This window comes from Rhinoraja longicauda, chromosome 27 (genome assembly GCF_053455715.1).
Source record: "Rhinoraja longicauda isolate Sanriku21f chromosome 27, sRhiLon1.1, whole genome shotgun sequence".
NCBI lineage: Eukaryota > Metazoa > Chordata > Chondrichthyes > Rajiformes > Arhynchobatidae > Rhinoraja > Rhinoraja longicauda.
The window spans coordinates 16,747,046-16,771,108 of NC_135979.1; the positions used below are offsets into that span (position 1 = coordinate 16,747,046).

At 38.0% G+C, this 24,063-nt stretch overlaps 1 protein-coding gene across 11 annotated transcripts in view; it reads right to left on the reverse strand.

Annotated features, from left to right (window-relative positions):
• Nucleotides 1-24,063, reverse strand: part of macf1a (microtubule actin crosslinking factor 1a) — a 419,348-nt gene that overhangs the window by 55,792 nt on the left and 339,493 nt on the right. For 8 of the 11 annotated variants that reach the window (XM_078423293.1, XM_078423296.1, XM_078423298.1 and 5 more), the window contains 10 exons: nt 21,676-21,835; nt 19,328-19,654; nt 17,504-17,588; nt 14,548-14,789; nt 13,030-13,236; nt 7,953-8,072; nt 6,684-6,791; nt 5,840-6,058; nt 4,741-4,944; nt 2,325-2,556 (listed from right to left, as the gene is read on the reverse strand). In XM_078423293.1, the coding sequence (XP_078279419.1) occupies nt 2,325-2,556; nt 4,741-4,944; nt 5,840-6,058; nt 6,684-6,791; nt 7,953-8,072; nt 13,030-13,236; nt 14,548-14,789; nt 17,504-17,588; nt 19,328-19,654; nt 21,676-21,835 (1,904 nt within the window). The remainder of the gene's footprint in view (nt 1-2,324; nt 2,557-4,740; nt 4,945-5,839; nt 6,059-6,683; nt 6,792-7,952; nt 8,073-13,029; nt 13,237-14,547; nt 14,790-17,503; nt 17,589-19,327; nt 19,655-21,675; nt 21,836-24,063) is intronic. The other 3 variants (XM_078423295.1, XM_078423294.1, XM_078423297.1) reach the window with 1 other exon arrangement.

Genomic DNA, 24,063 nt, shown 5'->3' on the forward strand with positions numbered 1-24,063 from the left:
CTTCCAGCATCTAGCCTGTCCAACCCCTTAAGAATTTTGTGAGTTTCTATAAGATCCCCCCATAATCTTCTAAATTCCAGCGAGTACAAGCCGAGTCTATCCAGTCTTTCTTCATATGAAAGTCCTGCCATCCCAGGAATCAATCTGGTGAACCTTCTCTGTACTCCCTCTATGGCAAGAATGTCTTTCCTCAGATTAGGAGACCAAAACTGTACGCAATACTCCAGGTGTGGTCTCACCAATGCCCTGTACAACTGCAGCAGAACCTCCCTGCTCCTATACTCAAATCCCTTCGCTATGAATGCCAACATACCATTCGCTTTCTTCACTGCCTGCTGCACCTGCATGCCTACTTTCAATGACTGGTGTACCACGACACCCAGGTCTCGTTGCATCTCCCCTTCTCCTAATCGGCCACCATTCAGATAATAGAGGGTAGTGTTAATGTGCGGGAATCGCTGGTCGATGCGGACTTGGTGGCCCGAAGGGCCTGTTTCTGTGCTGTATTTCTAAACTAATCCAAAAACTAAACTGGGGCCCCAGTGTGTTAAAGGGAGCAAGGGAATCACGGCCCCAGTGTTGTAGGAAGTGTGGGAACCAGGGTCCCAGTTTGTTAAAGGGAGTGCAGAAACTGGGGCCCCAGTATGTTACAGGGAGTTTGGAAACTGTGATTGTGAAAAAATGTTTAAATCTGTTCTTAGAAGGCAACTGCAGCATGTCCTGCTAATAACACGATTATTTAATATACTGTACCGGGTTTCTTAGGAATGTAACTATGGCATTATAGCTTAACTGCTGGCACATAAAATGTTCCATGAATGTCTCTTGTATTTTCAGCTGTTAAGGCCTTCGACTCTGAAATTCTCTTCTTGAAACTTCCCACATTTCTACCTCCAATGCTCCTTAAAGACTCTCTTTATTGTCTCTATCCCTTGACCAAAATTCTGTTGATCTACCCTTACATTTCATGGGGCTTGGTGTCACATTTAGTTTGGAAACATCTCTATGAAGCACTTTGTTTTGCCATGTTAATTATGCTTCATAGACAAATTATTATTTAGTATTTGTACATTACTGTTCAATCTATTTAAATACAATATTCTGGAGACTTCCCCCAGCTGAAAGATTCTAAAAAGGTAAATAATTCATAATTTCAACACAAAAGTATGGTTTGCCTTCTGTCACTGAAAGCAAAACAGATTAACAGCAATTTTATCTCCCTAAATCAGAGGTGCAGAGCTTTTTCTTCTCTTTATCTTCACACTAGTTAGAACGTGATAAACTAATTATCACCAGCATGAAAATACATTCATGTATGCAAGTCCTATTAACTGAATAGGAGAGTTTCACTTTGGATTAATTTAATGAACAGGTTTTATTTAGTTGATTATTAAAACCAAATATAACATGTTATTCACATGAATCAAAGGTATCACAAAATGCTGGAGTAACTCAGCAGGTTAGGCAGCAGCTAGGAGAGAGGGAATGGGTGACGTTTTGGGTCGAGACCCGAAACGTCACCCATTCCCACTCTCCTAGATGCTGCCTGACCTGCTGAGTTACTCCAGCATTTTGTGATACCTTCGATGTGTACCAGCATCTGCAGTTATTTTCATTCACATCAATCATGTGTGCTGGGTAAATGCTGCACAAATAATCTGCTTCATATTTGAACAATGACCACAGATAATTCAAACTGATACAGAACCTCAGTAATGAGACACAAGGGTCCACAGATGCTGGAATCTTTAGTAAATCACATAGTGTTGTTGTAACTCAGCAGGTGAGGCGGCATCTCTGGAGTGAATGGGCAGTCGTTGTTTCGTGGCGGGACCCTGCGTCAGACTTTAGTATAATTCTGAGATGGTTTTAGACCAAAATGAAGTTCAGGCTTTTCATTCAATGATACCTCCTGCATCCATCCAATGAAGATTTGAAGCAAACATATGTAATCTATCAAACTAATACCAAACATTTAAAAGTAAAAATCAGATGACATATTTTACCTTCCTAATTGTCCTATATATTTCAGAATAATAAACATGATAATGGTCAGGTTGTTTGATCTCTCAACATACCTTTTCAATTACAATGGAAAATTGTATATTAAACTATTTCTTACTTTGGCTTGAACATATGCCGGACAGATTAAGGAATCTGGACTCGAATTTTTTGAGAATATCATAAGATGGTAATTTGAAATCCAGAAGCTGGGTCATTTATCTTCATCAGTTTAAGATGCATGGAGCAACAGAAGCTTTATCAATTGCAAACAGACATCTAATTATAGATACATATTTGGAAATTAATGTAAAGTTCATTACATTTAGCTGCAGGATCCTCTTCTGCTCCAGATGACCTACTGATCAGTTCCTCACCACGACGTATGAGAGCTTCAAAAGACGGCTGGAGTTTCTCGAGCTCCATTGCAATATTTTTATTCTCGTTGATGTGCTCTCGGATCTTCTCAACCTCAGCTGGGATGGAAGGAGGTATCCGCATTCGGTGAGCAATGTGCCCCAGAGACTCCAGCATTGGATCAATCTTGTCATGAAACTAAACAAACCAAAACCACAAGTTTAGACTTTAGAGATAGCTTTAAGAGGCCGATTGTTGGCATTGTCTGAGGATATTCTCAGAATTACCATTTGCTCTAAAAGGGTCTCGTTTCTAACTGAGCAGTAAACAGCCTCATTTTATGGTGTGATTTCAGAAAAATGGACAGTGAAGATAAGTTTTGACAGTTCTGCAAGATTTTCTCCACATAAATTGCAGCAAGTTTAGGATTTGCAAACATGCAAATATGAAAACGTTTTAAATATTCATCATTAAATGTAGGCCTATTCGCTGGGGCTTGACTCCTGACCTGTCGTTGAGGCGCGTACTAGCACAACATTAAAAAAATATTTGGACAAGAATGTGAACAGGGCAGGTTTAGAAGGATATGGGCAAAATGCAGGCAGGGAGGACTAGTGCTGATTGGGTCAGTGGAGGCAAGTTGGGCCAAAGGGCCTGTTTCCAGCAGGAATGGCTGTATGATGCCTTTAAGGATCTACAGGACATCGAATGCAGAGCAGACTTGATGGGCCAAATAGCCTAATTCTGCTCCCATGTCTTATGGAGCAATCGATGCAGTCAAGTTAAATGTTTGTCAATCACAGACAATAAGGGAGCCATAAAAGGTCTTAGAAACACCTATGCCATTTTGAACAAAAATGTAGGTCAGAAAAAAAAATGTCTGTGTTTATAATAACTCAGCCTTGAAATGTTTTTATTCACCCCGAGATCCAGGTTCAAATTAAACCCATATGTTTGGGAGAAAACTTTGCTTTCTCATATCACTAAGGAGGTCAAACTTAAATCAATCTGAGTAGATCTTAATGATGTTAGAAACAGATAGAGTCCAGAACCCAACAATAATTAGGCAGTCAAATCTCAACAGTCTTTCAGCATGAGAAGTGAAAATGAAATCTTTATTTTATTCCACAGAGGCCTTTTTATTTTGAAGTTGGACCCAAGCCCATCCCGAAGGCTATTAAACAAGGCATTTCCATCAAAATCTGGGCACTCCAACAGAATCATCGACAAAAGACATTTAGATAATGCCAAAAATTTACTGAGTATTAAAAATGATGGAAATTCATTTTAACGAGAATGCCTCTTCTTGAGTTCAATGCTGCAAACAAAAGCTCAAATGACACAATGCAAAGCAGCCCACTTTAGTTTAAAAAATGTAGCAGATTTCAATTGAACAATTACTCGTTAAAAGAATAAACACACTATTAAGAATAAATGCACATACAAAATGTACGGGTTTTGCTCTCTATCTCCAGCGAAGCTAATTCAGTGATCAGCATTAGTGAACAGCAACCCCAAACAGAAAACAAGAGCAGAAAAGCAACCCTTATGTGCGGCAGAAGCGAGTGAGCACAGAGTTCTGCTTACCTCAGCAAACTAATGAGTGGATGATTTGATGAACACAACAATTAAACACAACGTAGCAGGACGTGTCGGCAAATAAATATTTAATTCCACGAGGTGGGCGGAATGGAAAACAAATGACATATTAGTATGAGAAAACTGTGAAGGGATAACACCCGGGAGTGTCTTAAACAGGACAAACATGGAATGAATACAACTTACAAACAAGACTAATGTTATGTTGTAGTGTTTCTATACTACTAGAAAGACGGATGCCACAATGTGCTTTTTATTCTATTAGGCAGGCTTCCTTCCTCAATTTTGCTTCTATTACTATTAATATCTAGACAGAACAACGTATCACACTATGGTCAACTTTAAGTACTCCACTGATGGAAGGATTAAGTATATATCAATAGCTATTTTAAAAGGACATAAAGATGTCTTCAACTGAAGGAAATGCAATGCATATCTATATTCACTACAGTAGAGGTAAACTCTGTGGGCTTTACAAAGGAAATTGAATTTATTGCAATTTATTGAGTCAATGGTTCCATATACTTTGAACATGCTACCTGGGGAGCAGTCATTCATCTGCACCCATGTTATTTTGTTACCATCTATGATAGTCCTAAAATCAATCAGAAAGGAGTAAAGGCTCTGAAGTGCATCTCTCATTTTAAAGAAAAGCACTGGTGTTGGACAATAATATGAGCAGCAGAAATTATAATAGGTTACGGCAGGAATGGAAACCTAACACAACGAGATTCATTTTTGACAAACAACCATAAAAAAACATGCCCATGCAAATGCAAGTACCTGAGCAGACTGTGAAATTGCTTCATCCAATGCCAAAGCCCTCTCTCGGGCATCATGCTTTATATTAGCATAGAGTGCTTCAGCCGTGGTATGTTTCTCATGAACCATTCTGCCTTCATCTGGATTCAACATCACCAACTGAGGCCCAATCTTCATTAGCTTATCAATATGAGGCTTGTGCTCAGAGATTGACTCACGGAGTTGCTGTTGTGAAATAATTTACAGATCTTAAATTCCAAACCAACGAGAAAAAGGAAGAAATGGTCAAGTTTGGCTGAGCGGCTCTCTCTATATGTTGCCCAGTCAACGGGAATTTGCATCAGAACACAACTACAATATTGCTATGCTCTACCATGGAACAGCTTCAAGAATAGGTACCTGTTCTAAGAATAGGTGATTAGCCAAGATCACATTGAATGGCGGTGCTGGCTCAAAGGGCCGAATGGCCTACTCCTGCACCTATTGTCTATTGTTTGCAGAACAGATATTGTTTTTGTTATTTTATATAAATATCATGCAGTATCTTCCATATATTTTACATAACACAATCTTGATTAATGAGCCAGCAATTACAACTTCAATTTAGTTTTGAGATTTAGTTCAGAGATACAGCATAGAAACGGGCTCTTCGACCCGAGTCTGCACCATCCAATAATCACCCGTACACTAGTTCTATGGTATCCCAGTTTCACATCCTACACAGTAGGAATTTTACAGAAGCCAATTAATCTACAACCTGCATTTATTTCGAATGCGAGAGGAAACCAGAGCACCTGGAGAGAACCCAAGCAGTCACAGGGAGAGCATACAAGCTCCGTTCAGGCAGGATCGAACCCGGGTCTATGGTGCTGTAAGGCAGCAAGTCTACCGCTGCACCACAACCCGAAATATTCTGTCTCTACCAAAATATTATTTCAATCTTCTGCTTTATTGGCTAAAAAGAACAACATACAAGCCGTTTACATTTTGACAACAAACTTAATCCCCTTAATCTTGTGCTGTTTTCTTATTACACATGGTCTACTGCCGCCAATGTTTCCAAGAAGTGCACGCACATAATGAGTTTTTAAGTACACAGTCTAAACGATATTGTACTTACCCTCATTTCTTCCTGTTGTTGCTTCAAGACCTCATGGTCCACAGCTGGTGGTGGGAGCTGCATGATCAGGGCTCTGGTCTCATCGAGCCATGGACACAGCTCCTCGTAGGTTTCCCAAAACTGGTTAATCAGGACTTGAGCCCTCTCCAGTTGGGAATACCTTTCAGTATTCATCTGACTGACCATCTCATATTGCTGCTGCAATAAGTCCATCTTGTCCTATGAGTCAGCGTGCATGGACATGTGCATATTAAACTTTGGCAGTGTTATTATGATCATTACAAAAATATTAAATTAAAAATAGTGAGATTGGTGATATTTTACAATTCATTTAAACACATCAGAATTATGACAACCTCTTTCCACAATGTTAATGTTTAGTGGAGTTTAGAGACACAGCGTGGAAACAGGCCTTTCAGCCCATGCTGACCATCGATCACCCACACACTAGTTCTATGTTATCCCACATTCGCATCTTATACACTCGGGGCAACTCATGGAAGCCAATTAACCCACAAACCTGCACATCTTTGGAATGTGTGAGGAAACCGGAGAAAACTCACATGGTCACTGGGAGAATGTGCAAACTCTACACAGACAGCACCCGTAGTCAGGGTCAGACCTGGGCACCTGGCACTGTGAGGCAGCAGCTCTACCACTGTATCACTGTGCTGCCCAAACATTCAATGTTTATTGAATTTTTGTATTATGATTGATTTTACAGATGGAAAATATATATAAATACACAAATTCCAAGACAGCCCATTGAGTTTACACATTTAAACTTAGTTTGCAAACTCCACTCTAGTCAGGATGGAACTCTTCTGAAGTACAAAATTAATACCTGCAATGCAGTCTTTTGTTCATCTCCACAGGTATTAAGAATTTCATCTTGCGTATTTATCAGCTCATCTATAGAATCCTTGTGCCGTATGATGTCGATCGTAAAGGCCTGAAGGCATCAAAGAAAATTGCTTAAAATGTGATGTCAGTAACCATGGTATAAGATTCCCCAGTGCCAGAGACTGCTAATTTTAATGCTGTTATCCAAACATGATGGTGAAATAATGTTTTGGATGCCTATACTCTAGCTACATTCATGAAAACAAATCAAGAAAGTTTAGTTCATCCAGAAGATTGTTATCTGTCATACAAATGGAATGTGTGTGAATTGCAGAGTTTGTTGCTTATCTGATCTCTCAGAGAGACTGGCCCTGCTCTGGAGATTATATTTTGGAAACACTGCAACTATCTATGTGTTTAAAATAAACCAGGCTTCAGTCATTTTTGCAAGGGTTACCGAGATGGAGACAAGTATCCCATCTGGATTTGACTGTGTGTAAAAAAAATAATTGGAGCACCCATGGGGCAAACCTTTTGATGAACTTAGACTGTCGGTAGCCAAAGGGTAAAAACTGTCAACGACCAGCTTTGTGAGCAATTTTAAGAACAATGGCACATTATGGAGAAAAAGGGAGAAATAATAAATCATCCATCATCTGACGACAGAAAAGTCCTTAAACAGTGAACACAACTGATTATGTAAAATTAAATTCCACCTTCTAAATCTGATTTTAAGATGAACCCAGATTCAATGATCCACCGTTTAAAATAGGTCCATTGAAGGCTGGTAGTCTTACTGTCCATTACAGAATTCAAATTGGGGGACAGTTTCTTAGAATTTGCTTCATTTTAACGCTATCTCATTTACGCAAGTCTGTAAATGATTAACTACCCCACCTTCAAGCTGTGAATGGAATGAAAAGAATTAAACTGTGGTAGCAGTAATATTTTCTGTAAAATTTTGTTTTGCTTTTCAGAAAGTATTAGTGTTTCTAGAGCATTCTTTCTGCCTTGGTCAGGCCACTTTTTGATTACTTACATTTCTGGCTTTTGACTGATGGAGAAATAGTTAAGATGGAGACCACAACAACTAAAAGGCAGGAAAGCCAGCCACAGAACAAAAGCTTCTTATCGGAGAGTTTTGTTTTATAGGTCATGCAGTGAATAAAACTATATCACGAGCTTCAGGTATGATTTGGAACAAAATGTTCGATGTTGGTTTGTAAACTTATTATCAGATACACGGATTCCAAGCACCATGCATTCCTACCTTCTGAACCTGCAGTTGAGCTGTTGTTTGATCTTGTTCCAGCTTTATTGGACCCAAGGCTGTTAACTTTCGCACAGTTTCTGCCACCCAGGTGAGCTCGGAATCAGTGGCCTGCTCATACTAGCAGAAAGGAGAAGCAGCAGGACACATTAAGGAAACAAAGCAGACAAACAGCTGTACATACAAAGAGACGGATGGAACTGGGGTAGAACTGCAATCTGAACACAGGTAGGGCAAGCAAAGAAAACCACACTGAGCAAAATCACTCCGACCCTCAATTAATTAACAGTCACCAATGCTTATGGCAGTTTCGTAGTTACTTTTAAACAATATGCAAGCCTACAGGAGCAGTAATAAATTATTCAGTGTGGATGCATTTTTAAAATAATTTAAAATTATTTGTAAATACATTGATTTAAAAAAACAAATTTACTTCAATTTCAAAATGAAATGTGAAAATTCAGAATAAAGTAAACTGATACTTAATTGAACTCAAAATCTTTTAATTCAACCAATTTGAAAATTGTTTTGTTGCAATAACCCTTGATTATCACCAAGAGGTCCGAGTTTGATTTGCAGTGTAGGCAAGTGGGAAAGGATAGAGGAAAGAATATTTAGCAACACTCAGCTTTGTCTAAGAACCTAATCGATCCCTATTGAATGATTTAAAATAATATTTTCATGGCTCACATAATGTACTGGTTACATTGATAATACCACTTTAAACAGCAATTATTTATTTTTAGAGTTTCGTTCTCATCAATGGAGTGGTATTTCATGATCTAACAAAGATCTAACAAAGAATTGCGTATAGATGTTTGTCCACTCTCCTCATTTTCATCAAGGATTTAATACTGTTATCTAGATGAAATGGTTTTGCCTCAAAACTGCATACAAATTTAAAAAATATTCAGACCACCCTTCCTTTTTCTGTTCAAGTGAAAATTACTCCACTGTTCTGGTTAGAATTTATCATTCCAGGTATTTCCCATGCCACTTAAACCATTCATTAAAAACTTACAACTCGTCAACCCACACAAATCTACAGTTTTGGAACTAAAGTATGAACTGCAGAATGGCCACTTTACATATTTGGGCGATTCATTTCACAAGCTATATGTAACATAGTATCTATCAATTACCTATTAGAAAATATCAATAACCCATTATAAAATTACAATAAATGGACCTCTATCGCTTGCAAAGATCAATAGATGAGGCTGTATTGCAGCTATTCAAATATATGAATTTATTATTTCTACTTTGAATTATAGTAGACCAATCTGACCCAGCAGAAAAGGATTCAAGTATAGTTATCCAGGAACCTCAAGGCTATTTCCACTTCAATATTTGTTTAACCTTTTTTTTAAAGGAAGATAATTGGCAATATTACAAGAAACAAACTTTACAAAACCACTGAAGTTAAACTTCAAGAACGCCAACTTCAATTATCTTGCCTGACGGAACCCAAATCTTGCTTGAAATATCTACAGCTTTTCCATAATTTACAGTTAGCAGCTTGTTCTGATCTCCATATTCTGACATGGACAGATGATAATGCAAATCCAATTGAGAAAACAAGAGTTGCCACACTGGACTCTGTTCTTTATTGTTGAATAGGAGAGAATTAAAACATTTTAAAAGCATGTATATCAAAGTAACCACAAAGACTAGCAGATAAAAAAATGTAGGATATTGGCTAGTTATTTTTTTTCTTGGAAGGTGGTAAAAACTGTTGGGAAATTATATCAGATGTTGAGTTATTACAATATATTTAATAGTGGCAAAATCATCTGCACCCCAGCTGATGGACAAATGATTCATTGCACTGGTTCCATGAAAAAAGCAGCAAGTATATCATTATTATCTTTACATTTTGCTGCTGTAAGATGTTATGTGCCAAATTCACCATTAAGGTACCGGAAACATTTGGCAATAACTATATATACAGAACTAAAATGAAATATTCCATCTTCAAAACATTACGGAGAATGCATGCACTGACCAGAAGATAGAAACCAAGTCTGGATTAATAGCGCAGAAAGTCAATACAAAAGTGGTAACTAGATTTAACCCTTTGAGTGCTGAATTTGTTCAACAGAATCTTACAAGCCAGATCTTTATATTTAACATAATTAATTTGATGCTGCATGTCACTTGCAAAATTGGACTGAAAAAACAGGAACAAAATAGTATTTTCTCCAGCAATTTATTTCTTGTGGACAATTAGCCGTTAAAGGGTTAAATAAAACAATAAACAAATAAATAATTGTGGTGAAGCACACAACAGTACAATTGAATTATAAGCAAACATTTATAAGAACAAAAAAAAACCAGAAGCAGGAGTAGGTCATTCAACCCCTAGCAGCCTGCTCCACAATGCTACAACATCGTGGCTGGTTTAGTGCTGTCTTTCCGCTCTGGTCCTGCAATTTTCTCGATTCCTTTAATATCGAAGTATTGTTTTGAATATGTTGCATGACTCAGCTTTGACTGCTCTCTTGACCACAGCCTTCCAAGGATACACTTCAGTCTGGATGAAAAGATTTCTTCAGTATTGAATAGCCAACCCCATAATTCTGAGAGTGATAGCCAGGGGAAATTCCATCCCTGCATCAACTATTGCAAGCCCATTGCCCAAACAAACTTTGTACATTTCAATGAGGTCAGCTATCATTCTTCCAAGGACATGAAAATACAAGCTCAGTTTGCTTACATTTTCCTCATTAGACAATCGCCATGTCCCAGGAATTAAACTGATGAACCTTTGTTCACAAGTCTATCACAAGTAAATCCTTCCTTTGGTGGGAAGACAAGACCTGTAAATAATTTCCTATCATGTCCTAATATAATCGCAGTAAGGATTTGTTACTCTTGAATTCAATTCCTCTTACAATAGAGGCCACAACACTGTTTACTTTCCTCATAAAATGTTGTTCTTGCACATTCACTTTTAATGATTTGTGTGAAGATGATTGTGGTCCCTCTGTGTACCAATACCTTTCAATCTCTCATCCAATAAAAATACTGTCTTTCTAGTTTTTTGATTGAAGAGGTTGACCTCTCATTTTTCCACTATATTCTGTACTATATTCTATTGTCAAGACCTTGTCCATTGACCTGGTCTGATTGTATCCACTGACACATCTCTGAATCCTGCTCTTGTCATCTCACTTCATATTACTTGATAAACTACACGACCCCCTAGGCAAAATCACTGATATGTTTTGTGAACAACTGACATCCAAAGAATCACAGCCTCCTGACATGAAATTGACCTGTATTAAATGACTTGTATTTCTACTTTCTGTTTGCCATTTGTGCAGCAATCCTCCAACATCAGCATATTTTCCCCATTCCTTCAATTCTATTCAATGACCTTTAGTGTGATACTGTCATACCATCTTATTCATGCAAATAAAACAAGCATTATAGTAAACTTAATATATAACTATAACTATAAATCTGGTAGCCTCTAAGTACTTGTCCAGGTAAAACCAGTGTGTGATCGATTACTTACAAACGTGCTTAGGACTCCAAATATGTGCAGAATTTAAAGCAGAGTGAAACCATATATAGCAAAAATCCATATCGCTGTGCTTTGATTATTCAGAGACTTTTGCCTCTCAATTTAAACTGACAATGTCAACCAAGACATTTTTGTGTAGAGTTAAAGTTTTGTGTTGATTCTCTCTGCTTTTCAACCATGTGTATTTTGTAAAATCACCAATTAGTACCCCTTTTCCTGATGTAAAAACTGTAGTTTTGGTTTTCTGACTATGATGCTGATAAATGAGCTTTTTGGTCAGTTAAAACTAGATCACATGTTTACAAATACTGTTATTAATTTCAATTGTATGCTCATTCAGAAAGAAATAATCTATTTAATAATTTTCAGAACCACTTCATGGTTTTAAATATTAGTAAATAATCACATTATTTCCGCAAGGTTTAAATTCAAAATTGCATTTTCAATTGTTTTCCTCTAATTTATGAAAACACCATCACTTGGGGCGTCTTATGTATTATATATTACATTCCTCAAATCTTCAATATGCTATCCAATGAGGAAACCAAAATATATCAATATAAAATAGACTTTGAATGTTTGCAATACATAGCATGCAAATATCTAGGTTTACCCAAGCTATTGAGGCATAGGTCAGTGAATTTGCACTTTAATGCCAGAATGTTCATATAGTTGTACACAAAAGAGATTTCAAAATGGTAGCGTTGTTCTGTCGAAAGTTTTCTTGGGATATGGCGAGGCTGTCTCTGGTTTTAATAAATATTGACATTTGTGGTGTTTAACAAAGGAGCATTTAATTTGCTTTAAGGACGCAAGATAAACCTACACCATATCAAAGAAAATGGTTAAAAAGTTGTTGGAAGTGGGTTTTAAGACCTCAGAGTTTGCCAGTTTCAAAAAAGACTGACATATTCAAGTCTTGAAGACTCAAAGAAAGATTTCCCCAATGGATGGGTTGAGATAGGAGCAGAGGTAAAGCCTAGTTGGAAGCCAGTGGTGTTGGTGTTGAGAAATTAGTTCAGAATCAAACATATTGTGCTTTGTGCTATTATGGTGCCATTACACAACACGTGGCACTACATTTCTCTCTGACTATCCACGATCATGCCAGAGTACTGGTAAATTTACTACAGCTACATTTGCAAGTTATTATTGACTAAGAGAGGTGTTTTTAAACACATTTTCTCTTCCTCAGATCTCTCTATGTTGCATTCCAATTCTGACTGAATGTAGGCAATTGTTCCCAAGCCAACACCAAATCCATTACTCCCAGGTCCAAAACATTCTACAAGAAGCAACCAAATTAATTAAAAAGGTGGTGACTAAATTTCAAGTCCAAATTTCTGTAATTCTTGGAACATGCAGGACATATTTTGCACAATTCTACCCTATTGATACTGTTTTTATAATAAACACCTACAACTCCTGTTCACAGTTGCGTTTGCAGCATTTAATATTTGTTTTGACCAATTTCACTTACTGATGTTTTAGAACGCCTCACATGGTTAAACTAATGAACAAACAATTTGTATATTAAATTCAACCCACCTGTTGCGACCTCTGAATTGCAGCATCTATTGCTTCGACCTTCTGGGTGACCGTGTCACTGACCGTCTTGTACCGGTCATTGGCTTCTGCCACTTGTCGATCCAGACCATCTCGTGCTCTCCACGGTACCAGCTCCAGTAATGCATTGCTCACTTCATTAATTGTATCCAGGACCAGCCTGTATTCCATCACTTCCTTCTTCAACTCCTGAACATTAAGTTTGTTAATCAGTTAAACAAAACACTATCTGCACTATTCAGCTGAACACATCAGATACGTCTGCATATTGACAGGGCACATTTATGAAAATATGGTTCGGCAGGTTCAGCTTTGTTTATAAAAAGGAGCATGTGACAATTTGAGCTTTTCTGACTATTTGCTAGGTTATAGTAATAGTGGATATAGCACATTTGAATTGGTAAAAGGCATTACATAAGGTATAAAACAAAAAGCTGTTACATAAAATAGAGGATGGAATAATTCTATCATCACAAAGACTGGTTAAAAGGATAAAATGGAATACAGGCAACCCCTGTGTTACAGCCATTCGGGTTATGAAAATCTACCTTAATTGAATTCGCAAATCATGATCCAAAAACAGATGCAAAATAAAATTTGCTTTCATGGAATTTATTGCAAAGGAGCTGGAGTTGCAGGTTAAATCCTTCTACATTAGTACAGGGGTTTAGATTGAGTACTGTGTGCATCTTGGAGCTCCACACTCAAGGATATTCCGGACTTGGAAACAACATCTTGATTCTTGGAATTAGTAAGCTGCCCCATCAGAAGCCACCAAAGAACACATACACAGGAATTTAGAAGAGAGTTCATATTGTTGAAACATTGAATTTGAAATGGGTTGATGCTGAGGTGCTACTTACGATACGATAGAACTTTATTTATCCCAGGAGGGAAATTGGTCTGCCAACAGTCATAAAACACAACAACCTCTGTTGGACAGTGCTTCAAATTAGCAGATTGGGCATTTACAACCAAAGTGAGGCAAATGGTTATTTGCCCTGAGATTGGTGGAAATCTTGATGGTTATTAGATGGCTAATGATGCTCAGTGACTGTCAATAGTTAGGCCTGAGATCATCAGATGCTGGACAGCAAGGGAATAAAGAGGTACAAGATGACTAATGGTATTTGAGTCACTGAATTCCCATTAGTTCACTGAGTGGCAGAAACATTGCTGGAGAAACATGGATAGACAATAGACATTATTAACCATTGCTTCAGCACACTTATTCTGGACAGCATTACCACAGGAGTCTGTTCATTAGCAATGATCATGATCAACAGCAATAGTGCAACTGGATGAGCTCAAAGCAAAGCTCGAGCCAGTGGATGAGGAACTGCAGAAGTGGCATTTACATAAGAGAACATGTTGAATTCGATCAGCATACCATTGGCACAATGTGAAAAGTGAGAGTTTAAAAGTACTAAAACTGCACCCTTTCTTCTTCCTCTCAGAGTTTACATCTGCTGAGTCTGGATGCCTGACTGCTTTGCTTACCTTCTGCCTCTCGTGGAGCTGTGGTATCTGCTCTCCAATTGACGATTGTGGCGAGCTTGCAGCAAGCTCAGCTTCCACCGCATCGAGCCAGCCACACAGCTCTTCATTGAAGGCTTGGAACTTTGTGGCTAGTTGCAGGACCTGCTCTAATGTTTTCAGTGCCCTGGAACTAGAAGTAGTAATCTCTGCATACCGGCTCTTAATACCATCCAGTTTCTCCTGAATTATGATCACCTCTTCACCTAAGGAAACAACATTAGTAAACAAACCATTGGATGGTTATACTCAACGAAGTAGAACAATGTTAATCTAATGCTCAAAAGTAAATTCAATTTAACACAGAATTAAAGTTCCATTGTCAATACTCCTGTTAATGAAATGGGCATGAGAATATACATCAAGCATTCTGAAGCAGACAAAGAGCCTATTCTTGTATGGTATTTTCTGTGTTTTGAATCTAATTGTAAGGTAAGCAAATATTCTACAAAAATCTTTCATATGTTTCTTTTAAATATTGCCCCCACAACTGATTTACAGTAAGGCAGAAAATCACCAATTTGAAACACTAAAATTTCAGCAATAAAGAGTTGATGTGAGAGTTTGTTTTATTTCCTGGTGTTTGCTTAGAAACCCTTTCCAGGCTGTATCTTCAAATGTATTATGTAGTGGGTTGAGGGAGGTGAGGTGGTGGTGGGGGGGGGGGGGGGGGGGGGGGGGAGGGGGATAGGGGTGCTATGGGGTTACTCTGCTTATTAACCCTAACTCATTCCTACTTTTATCAAGGCATATCACACTTGGCATAACCATCAGGGATGCATTTCTAAGTATGCATCGTGGACCTACCCAACCATTTAATGAGTAGGAAGGAACTGCTGATGTTGGTTTCCACCGAAGATAGACACAAAATGCTGAAGTAACTCAGCTGAACAGGCAACATCTCTGGATAGAAGGAATGGGTGATGTTTCAGGTCGAGACCATTCTTCAGACTCAGAGTCAGGGGAGAAGGAAACGAGAGATATGGAAGGGTAAGGTGTGAAAACAAGAGATCAAAGGAGATAAAGTTCAAGGAAAATGTAAAATAGATCATTGTTAGTTAGGGGAAGGTGACAACGAGGCAGACATTGTAAAATTTAATCAGGAGGACAGCCAGACTGGTCAGAGAACTAGAATGGGGGAGGGATGGAGATAGTGGGAAAGGAAGGGTTGTTTGAAGTTAGAGAAGTCAATATTCAATCCGCTGGGTTGTGAGCTGTCCAACTGAAATAAGAGGTGCTGTTCCTCAAATTTGAGTTGGGACTCACTCTGACAGTGGCCCACCTAATGACATGCATTTTGATTTTGTATCGGTCCCATCCTGACCTCGCAGCTATCTGTGTGGAGTTTGCACATTCTCCCTGTGACCGCACGGATTTCCACCAGGTGCTCCCACATCCCAAAAGACGGCGGGTTTGTAAGTTAATTGGCTGTAAATTGCCCCACGTGTGTAAGGAGTGGATGAGAAAGTGACAATATAGAACAAGTGCGAAAGGGTGATCGACGGCCGGCATGGACTCAATGGGCCGAAGGGCTTGTTTCCATGCTGTATCTCTAAACTTTAATATTTTGATGTTGAGGTTTTTAATTTGCTTTCTCCATGTGGTCATGTTGCTTGGTAAAGTAAGGGCAACACAATTAAAAGCAGTGGTAAAGTTTTCATTTAAAAAAATCCGACCGAAAATAGAAAATGATTAAAAAAATAAACATGTAACGCACATTATTCTTTAATCTTGTTCTTAAGCATTTGTGATTGTGCATCAGAATGTGTGAATATGAGGTTTCATTTTGTTGTAAATATATGATTTGCTCCCCCACTAACGATAACTGAGGTGATAAAATGCGAAAATTAAATCTTACTGACAGTTCTTATAAAATATTTCAGAATTATAAATGCTCAACCAACATAAATCGATACTCAGCCATTAATTCAAAAGCAACAGGATGTAAGTTTCTTTGTGGAATGGACTCCAGAAAGCTGTAGCTAACCAACACAGAAGCAAGTGAGCAGAGTACTGTAGTAGATAGAATGCATCGGAAAAACAGAATTGAACATCTGCTGTTCTCTTTTGGAAAAAGTCTTAACTGGTGCAGTGACAGTTGAAGTTATTTTCAAGATCACGTGAAAAGGCTGACTGCAAAACCAAATATGTTTTTGACGTGTTCTTATCTGGCACAAGATGGCAAGGATCTCACCCAATTAACTGTTGCAGGATGGCACAGTGCCTCTCTGCCTCAGAGTAACAACGTGCAAATTCACACCCACAACATCTACCAGCTTCCAACTAAATTCCGAACATTACCGATTGCACTGCAAAGATGTGTGAGGAATTAAAAAATATATACTTAAGTCCTCAATTCTGTCATCGCTTAGCAGCCAGTTTAAGAGAAAGACTGCTTGCTTGCACACTCAGAAATCTTTGATCAATTACATCGAAGTTGCGAAAAATAAAAATGTATATCCTGCGTGCAATTAAAACTTCAGAAATTCTGTTCCTAATTTGATAGAAAAGATCGAGATGATAAAAAAGTAACGATTGGAATTTAGTTTCCTTTTAATAAAGAAAACTCTTATTGCCTTGCAGAGTGTTAATCGACGTGCTTTGAAGGAGTGCATATTTAGCATTCATTACTAAGGATATGAAAGAGATTTGTTCCAACTGCATTTCCTGCTGCCAGGAACTGGGCAGATGGTGTCTTTATGTGGGGATCACAATGGACGCTGGACTTTAAGTGACAACACAATGGCAACACAGAATAAATGAATCAAAAGACTTGATTAAACTTTACATTCTAGAACAATGAAGAAACCCTTTGCAACTTATTGTACAAGTTCTGCATTCAACTGGCTCCATCAAATAAATGTAGAAGATAGACAGCAAAAACTCAGAATAAATGTTGTAAATGTTTCTGAACTGTTACCTGTGGTTTGTTTAAGAAGGGCCTGCCCATTTTTAACTGCTTGATCTACATTCTTCTTCCGGGATATAATGTCATCATTCAGAGCCTACAAAAAGATCATTGCAGCTGCTTAGTAAAAGGATGGTGAGGTTTCTATGGAAACATCATTCCTACTTCCATTGGCTCTAACACCAGGGAACTGAAATTGAATTGCAGCCAAAAGAAAGTAAAATTAAAGAGCAGCTGCTTTTACCAGTGCTGAAGGTACAGTGAGATGAGCACCCATTCTTTAAACCTCCTCTCATAACACATGCTAACACGCCTTTTCTCAACTCAAATCACATTTTTAAATTATCTTGGGCCAAAAATAACCTAAACGTTGGTCACAGCATAACTGTTTCATGATTCAATAATGAACTGTTACTTATTAATCCACACGAAAGTTAAATGCAAGTCCTTAAACCAAATGTCAATTAAAATTTAAAGCTTAAAATCAAGGATAAGGGAAATCTTTTCGTTAGAAAATCCATAGTTAAATTAAAATACCTGAATATTCATTTCTTAGCCCTGGCTTTTTAAATAAAAACGCTATTTAACAGTAAATACCACTAAATTCTGGAGTAAACACCTTTTCCAAAAGCATTTACTCCATTACCTGGGGGTAGTGAGAGGGTCTTCAGCATGCAACATTTAAATGATGTTACAAAGAATCAAAGTGGAGTTAACTTCTGAATAAAATTATCTATTTTTGTTCAAAATGGAAATGGTCATGGTGATATATACTTAAATATTTGAATTTTTGACTCCTAAATGAATCTGATATAATACCTCGATGTACTTTATCTTTTCATCTTTTAAAACAAAACTTAAGAATAATGCAAAGTAACAAGACATTGAGAAATCTAGCTCTGTAGATGAGGAACGAAACAGAAGGTAAAAATTCAGAATTGCAAAACAAAAAGACAATGGCCTAGAAATTCACTGTTGTTTAGAAACAAGGTGTACAGGAGGTGCCTGGGTATCATGAGGTAGATGGCCAGGGATGAAGTGGGGGTGTGCAAGACAGTGAGAACTGCAGATTTGAGGAGGGTAAGGAATCTATGAGTCAGAGAGACTGGGAGGGTTGTAGTTTGGAAGGGGACTGAGAAGGAAAGTTGAAGCTGAAAGTTGCAATGACAGTCAGTGATAAGTTGGAGCCCATGATCGGTGGTGGTCAGGGAGGAGGATCAAGCTTCTATAATTAGTGGTCAGAAGGGCTTATGGGGTGATTACGTGGATCTGTGGTGCGGATGAGCTTGGTTCAAGTGAATGGGGCTGAGAATTGGAATGTTCCTAGCGCCAGGCATGAACCACTCTCAAGCAAGTCTTCTTTAAGTTAACCTGCTGCAGAGCAACTTGGTTGGGCTGAGTATGCTGAATGAATGGTGCTTTTGGAAATCCATGCTAATGACTTTGGGCAAGTATATCGTTGAGTAGAAAGTACTCGAACCCTGAACCATGATTTACAATTCAAATACTGAAATTTATGCTGAGGCAGAAATTAACTGAGGAACCAATATAATTGCTGTTCACTTTGGCAACATTGTTCTATGTGATTGAATTTTTAGGCCATCATTTTTAACAATGCTTAAAGAAAGTTGGATCTTAGCAAGTTAGTTTGGAAAAGGTTGCTTAAATTGCACCTTTTGCAGCACATGCTAAAATTCAACCAAACACAATAACAGAAACAAACCGAAGAAACTTAAATCAGACTAAGTGAAAATTAACGGACTAAAAAATTAGACAAACACAGCTTAAATTAATCAAATTAATACAACAAATGAAAAACAAACAAAAATAAAATACCAGCTGCTCTTTGTGTTGTTTAAGCAGGATGTCAGATTTGTAATCATTGATGGTCACCAGACTCAGTTTGTCCTGAACATCAGCCAGCCAATTCAACACCTCCACCTCCTCCTCTCCAAAGATCTTGGCGTTGGCAAGGGCTTGCTGGAGTAGGACAGCCTTTCGGCTGCACCTGTCCCTAATCTCCCTGTACCGAGTCTGGATAGACTCCAATTTGTCCCCGACCATGTCCTGGTCTGGTTTTGCACTCAACGTCATGAGAAACTGGCCGATATCGACTGCCTGGTGTATGCTCTCCCTTTGGTTTGTGATGTCATCCTCTAACGCCTGAACCAAGGATAAAATCATAGCATGAAGAAACTGAATTATGAACTGAAAATTAGCAACAAAAACAGAAAATGGAACTCATATATGAAAGACATGCATCAAAATAAACTAGATAAAAACATGCACTTCATTTGAATCTTCAACATTACAAATTCTTCTAAGGTGTTGCGAAAAGGAGGATGGGAATAAATATCAAGAATGCATGGAGGAGATCTCTAAATTGGAACAGATACCATTATTAAATGAGTGAGCAGGGGAAAAAAGACTACAAAAAGGTACATTTGACAAAGGATCATTATCGACTTAAAATGTCCTGCGGCAAAAAGTATGACAGCCATGCCAGACAAAAAAAAAACCTTGATACAACTTCAAAGAAAATTCTAAAACACTTTTAAAGCTAAATGCAAACAGAATAATAAATGAGCTCTCTTGGTGCAAAAAAAGCAAACATCTGCAAAGCTAATTATTCACAATTTAGTAACGTAGGAAACATCCTGACCCTCATATTGCTTTTATTAATAGTGTATAATTTAAAAAAAAACACAGGAACAAAATCACTTTTGAACCCAGATTATTTATAACCGGACACTGGAGATTTTCAAACCATTAATTTGGGCATTATTTTAATACATGTTGTATACATGAAACAACAAACTACAAATCTCTATTCAGACTTGCAAAGCATACATTCGTACTTTGAGGGACAATATCTCACGCAACTGCTTATTCCTTGTGCCACAGGGATAACCTTGGGGTTGCAAATTTCTCTACATTCCCAAAGATGTTTCTTGCTAATAATTAACATGTGGTGTGAACCCATTAATTACTGATAATTTTTCAGTTTTTAACTATTTTCCAAAATAAAGTACATCTCAGCTGTTCGCTTTGAATGCCATCAATTAGCACAGCAGTGTTGGAATAATTATGAATCTAATGATATTCTCAACCTGAATTCCCAATGAGCTAGTTCACCCTGTGAACGATGAGCTACACAAGTCAATGAAGGATCAAGGTTTTGTACAATTTAGCTAGTATCAGCTGGAACAACAGCAAGCACATTTCAAAAAGAGGATTCTTTCATCTAATGGTGCATTTTAGTTTGAACATGGATGTACGACAAATACATTATTATCTTGATTGTGATTTCATCTTATCCGTGTTCTCTGCTTAGTTAACTCTGCTGATGTTGCCAGGACTTGAGCGCCTGATCTATGGGGAGAGGCTGGGCAGGCCAGGACTTTATTCCTTGGAGCACAACAAGGTCGAGGGGTGATCGTAGAGATACATAAAATCATGATGGAAATGGCTAGGGTCAAAGCATAGAGTCTTTTATCCAGAGTAGGGGAATCAAGAACAAGAAGACACGGGTTTAAGGTGAGAGCGAAAAGATTTAATAGGAACCTGGGGGCAACTTTTTCACAGGAGGGTGGTGGGTATTTGGAATTGGTATTTGGAATGAGCTGCCAGAGAAGGTAGTTAAGGCAGGTACTATGAAGCATTTAAAAAGACAGATACAGACAGATACATGGATAGGCAGGGTTTGGAGGTATATGGCCAATCGCAGGCCCTTAGTAGCTTCGATGGGGATTCTTGGCTGGCATCAATGTTTGGCCCAAAGGCCTGTGTCATCGCTAACACAATAATACAGGCCATCTATACGGAACATGAAAAGATCCTGGTGGGCCGGTCTCCCTAAGAAACCTTGATGCCTCACAGAATTAGTGAGAAATCTAGAAGTTCAAAGAAATCACTTTATTGAAGTCCAATCCTCTTCAGTAGTTTTGAATTTTTTTTTAAAGTTCCATTTAAAAAAAATTCTTAATTGAACATCAAACTAGAGGCCTTGCAGTAAAATACAAGAAAATTCAAATTTTAATTTCTGATAATAGTACGGAGATGAAAATCATTTGCATTTCAGAGGAGATTGTAAGGGGATTGTGTCTAAATAATCTCATATTTTAAAACATGCCATATATTTACAGAAGACCACATTTGAATTGATATGGTATGCTATCTCTTACCTTATGACGTGTAATTTGCTTTTGGATTTTCGCAGTTTGAGTTCCTACAGGTTCGGAGTTGGCCAGTTTCTTCTCTTTACTGGTCAACCAGTCGTTGAGCGGCTCTGCCGTCTCATGGAACTGCTTTGCAATGACCAAAATATCCTCTAATTGCTTCTGCCTGTATCAATAAACAAAGCAAGGCATTGTGATGGACCACTCTAGCTTTTTGAAGTATGTTTTGGAGTGGAAATGTTCATGCACACAAAGTCACCAATCAATATAAATGAAATACTGTCTGCCACTCTCTTCCAGCTAACTAAGTTTAACTGTACAAAACTGTAGAAAACTAGATACAGAGCAGAAACATCTGCTGGACATTATTGGTCCCCATTGAAAATAAAACCATAGTGAAGATATGACTAAGTCAAATAAACAGAGTTGTCAATTCACCATAGATTTTATTGCATCAAATTGCACGATTGTGCCAGTTTGTGAAATAAAATGACAATGTCTTCTGCAAACTAGACAGGGCACATTGTCCGATGGGGAGAAAAAGACCTGCACCCATGCGGAGCCAGGGCAGAATTTGAATTTGCAGAATGTAGCTGTACTGCATGACCATGGACTCTGAAGATTTTGCTACACTATGGGATAAGGGAAGCCATCATCTTTCAATCCATCCCATGTAATCACTGTGATTGAGGTGAAGGTATCACAAAATGCTGGAGTAATTCAGCGGGTCAGGCAGCATCTCTGGAGAGAAGGAATGGGTGACCTTCGATTTGTACCAGCATCTGCAGTTATTTTCCTACATGATTGAGGTGAAAGTCATATGAATTATGTGCACCTCTGTGCAGAATTTTCCACGTGTAAATGCTGAGAAAGTGGTTTCTTTTAAAATAAGGAGACATTCATTTCCAATCAAAATCACAGGGTTCATATCCACTTATTCATATACATGGTGTTTGAAATCAAATTTGCTAATAGAAATGAACACGTTTTTCTCCCAGTGTGTTACCCTCAGTAAAAACATTTGTATTCCTAGCAAATCCTAAACACTTGAGTACAGATTGAAATAACGTGAATGGATCTATAAAGCTAAAGTGGAGTAACTATTATCTTGGGTTTACATTAAGCTGTTGTAAATGTTGTTGATAGTGATTCTCCATGCAGCTGCACATGCTCATGAAATTATTACAGCCCAAATGCAGTCAAGTGTTTACCACTTCAATTGCTATTACAACATTATTAGTCCACCAGCTGCAATCATTAGCTCATAGTGCTCAGACTAAGGTATTTTCAAGTAAGCATATATTGAGATTCTCCTGAACCCAATCTAAATCTAAATCCTTTTCCATTAATGTATTCTCTGAAATTAATATAATTATCAATATAGATGCAGGTCAGTTTTTTAAAGACTGTCAGCCCTTCTAATGTTTCACTTTAGAATCATTGCAAGTTCTGTAAATGCGGTTTATTTTTTCCCCATGATACAGATATGAATCTTAGCAATCATGGCACTGTTACACTGATATTCAAGCAACTAAGTTATTGGACTGGATTTTGGCAATCAATGCTGACATTTCAAAGTTGAACTTTGGGCATTTCTCCATATAAAATGCCACCAAGTAAAAAATGATAGAAAGTGATAAATCTCGAACGAGTAAGGCTTTTAAAACTGAGTCAGGTTACATTAAATGCACGAACAGTGACTCATGCATTTGAATAGGGAGGAGACAGAGTGATAAAGATGCTGCCTATCCCGCTGAGTTACTCCAGCATTTTGTGTCTACCTGAGTGATAAAGATATTGATTCAAATAAAATTAAAAAGCCAAAGCACGGCTTCTTCATAATAGAGCAGCAGCATTTGGAGAGTTTGTTTGTAATTATTTTAATTTAACATATTTTACATTCTTCAAATTGTTTGATGTTCAAATGATTCTGAAAGGTGCTGACATTTATCATGCAAGGTCCCAGTGCTATGCACGTAATTGCCATTGAGGCTTGGGCTGATTTGGGAGTGCAAGTGATAACCTTGGAACTGTATTGGATAAGCTTGCACTTACCACAGAGGTCAATGACAGGTATGGGTGGCTATCTGGAGGCGCGTCTGAAAAAGGGTCTCGACCCGAAACGTCACCCATTCCTTCTCTCCCGAGATGCTGCCTGACCTGCTGAGTTACTCCAGCATTTTGTGAATAAATCAATGTGTGGCTATCTGTCCCATTCAAATAAACAATAGAAAAAATTGACTTGAAATTCTGCCTGAGTATGAATGACTGGTTGGAAATTGCAGTTCTGAAAAATTGAAGCAGGTTTCTATACGTTTGATGACCACCTTGATTAGTCTCTATCTCTTGGACGTCTACAGGTGTGCAGTAGAGAGCCTATTGACTGGTTGCATC